The 3023-nt window shown below is 37.7% G+C and overlaps 1 protein-coding gene across 1 annotated transcript in view; it reads left to right on the forward strand.

Moving 5' to 3' along the window:
• The window catches only part of LOC105625718 (neurogenic protein mastermind-like), a 58592-nt gene extending 56916 nt beyond the window's left edge, over positions 1 to 1676 (forward strand). The window contains exons 5-6 of the mRNA XM_012207041.1: positions 449 to 703; positions 1432 to 1676. Coding sequence (XP_012062431.1) covers positions 449 to 703; positions 1432 to 1676 — 500 coding nt within the window. The remainder of the gene's footprint in view (positions 1 to 448; positions 704 to 1431) is intronic.
• The last annotated feature ends 1347 nt before the right edge of the window (positions 1677 to 3023 follow it).

A 3023-nucleotide genomic window follows, 5' to 3' on the forward strand; every position in this document is an offset into this window, starting at 1 on the left:
GAGAGAGAGAGAGAGGAGGAGGAGGAGGAGAAACAGATATGATGCGCTTTTCAGTAAGAAACATAGTGTAACACAGTGATCATTTCATCTTGATTTAACTTGCAAACAATAAGGATGTATAATGATTCATTATGTTATATTGTATCGTCTGTCTCTTGCTGAAAAACATCCGGATATACTATCGTGTTCATCGGAAGAATCATGAGTCGATTGTTGATGTCAGATTTATCTTATTTCGCGTTAATTTGAAGTTTGCTCTCTCGAACGATGTTCTCGTTTTCATCGAAAATCGAAAGAGCATGTCGCTGCGTTTTGTTTGGATATAAACGCATAAATGCAAATCATATTCATAGAAAATCAAGCACGTCTCGCGAACCTTACTTGTTATTATTCGTGAAAATGATTTGAATTGATATTGCGGGATTTTATTAAATCACACTTTTCGCAGGTGCTTTCGGCATGGGTGGCGCGGCCAACACAATGCAAATGACTGCGGCGCAGATGCAACATCAACAATTAATTCGTTCGCAAAACGGCGGTATAGCTGGTTCGGGAATGTCCAACAGCACGCAGATGCAACAGCTGTTGACGCAACAGCACCAACAACAAACGCTGGCTATGCAGCAGAATAACAATCAGATGTCGTTGCAGATGCAGATGTCACAGACAACGTCTGTAAATTCAGTCAACGTTACTGGGACCGGTGAGTAGTGGTCCACGAAAACAAAAATGTTCACGCTCGAGGAGCGTAACTCATTATTAGCCATACAAATTAAATGGAATTTCCTATGGAATTATCTGAGTAGTCTATATATAAAAGCAGCTGTATCCAAAAATACAAAAAAATTTACATTGAAATTCCAAAAGAAGTTAAATTATTCCTACTGTTATAAGGAGAAAAGAAGTTAAATCCCCAAATTTCTACTGCTACAAACGCAGTTATATTCATCAGTCACATTTAGTAAAAATGACGAACGTTTTGTTCTAAAATCAGTTAAAATCCTTCCTCTAGCTACAAAATTAGTACATTCTATTTTAATGAATTATATTTCTCATGTCACGTTATATAAGTTTATTAACCGAAACAATACATTTTTCTTATGCCTGATTGCATCAATATTATTTTAACTTTAAGCGAGGCTTAAAATTCTCTTTTTTTCTTTTTTTTTTAAACCGAGAGAAACAGAAAAGAAGAAAGTTTTACATCTCGTAAAGTTAAAGTGACGTTAGAGCACAATCAGGCCTTAATTAAAAAATTCTTGATAGTGTGTTTGAAAAAAAATTCAATAAGTTTTTTCGCTCTCGTAAAAAATTACAAGTGAAGATAATTAAATTTTTATTAATGGGACTTACCTGCTCAATATTTTATGTCACGAATATTTGTAGCAACGTTCAACATATTTAATTAGACTTAATGAATTGTATGTTTAGGTTCTCCTCTGCATCCACATCAACAGTATGGCGCAGGTAGCCCTGGAGTACGTAGTTTACCACCACCGCAGCAGCACACTCAGCCACCACCACCGGCCACCACTACGGATCCGTCCGTTACGGCTCCTGATTTTACCCTCGAATTCTTGGAGAACCTTCCTACAGGAGACACGTCGAACTTTAGCGCCCAAGAGCTGCTTAATTCTCTCGACTCTACAGCTGGTTTTAATCTCGATATTCTGTAATGGAACCGTATCTACAGTATGGTCGGTTTAAATATCGGTGCTTGGCGATATGCCGATTTTACTACGATGTCAAGCGAATGAGATCGACCCCTTAAAGTGTATACTTAGCGCAATGGTATCGACGAATTTCACTTCATCCGCGTATTGATCTGCTTTCTTCCCATCATGTTTTCCCTCATTGTATCAAACGAATCGATTTTCTCGTCAGTGCATTTTTGGAAGAGAATATCGACCCGAATGTCCCTTTTCGAATCTTCTTTTTTTAATTACAAAAAAGCATTATCTATAAACGGAACGTTTGATTCAATCTTATTGGAGTTTTAAAAGGTACGATTGATGGAAATAATATTATGGAAATAATATTAATAATATTATGATAAAGGACTGTTTCTTTCTTGAGCTCGATGTTGAGAAAACATCGCATGCAGATTGATGATATGCATACTTTGTTATATTCAATGACTGACAATTGCGAATGGCGACAGTTACCCACCGGTGCGACAAAGTCCCACAACCGGTCGTAGTGCATTCTCGGTCACCGTTTCCGCGGCTGCCGACTATTCTTTTAGGCAATCACATTTTAGTAAAATTTAATTTTGTAATAACCGCCGAAGGGCGAGAGAGTTTAGCCCTGGAGATGTGGTAGCGTGGGATATCAAGAGGTACGTGGAAATCGTTCTATCGTTTTCTCGTTGGGCAACGATACCCACTTTTGAGAAAAAAACGAAACAAAGTCAGGAGGTCGCGGTTCCTATTTTCTTTTTCAAGTTCGCCCATGCTTGGCTATATCGAGAACGATCGATAAATTTCCGAGTGCTCGCGTCGACGACTTCGACAACTGCGATGACTTCGACGGGCATTCCGCAAGACGATTCTCCTTTCTCTTGATTTTTCACGTTGAAAATTCACGCAAGTAGATAGAGATATTGATATTGATAAGGAGGCCACGATTAGAGTTTATTCGACTGAACCTATTCGGCCGCAAAAATTGGTTACCTTGCGCCGACTCGTCGTTGCAAAACGTCTTCTGGACAGGCGAGCCTGGCCGGGCGTTAATACTTTATAAGAATAATAATGTAACAATGTAACGATTATATTATATCATTATATCACAATAGCGTAATAATATATCGTTATATTATTACATTATGAAAATAATAATGTAGTAACGTAACGATTAGAAAGTAGCGTATTTAATTATGCCATTAATGGCATACTTACAATTAACAGCAAGTCAATTATCAAACATTCAATTTTTATGAGTTTGTGACGCGTGTTGCAAAATCGCGCGCTGATATGATCGGTCCGTACATTGGAAATTTTTACAGTAAGAAGGATTGAAAAAAA

Source organism: Atta cephalotes (genome assembly GCF_000143395.1).
Source record: "Atta cephalotes unplaced genomic scaffold scaffold00003, whole genome shotgun sequence".
Classification (NCBI taxonomy): Eukaryota; Metazoa; Arthropoda; class Insecta; order Hymenoptera; family Formicidae; genus Atta; species Atta cephalotes.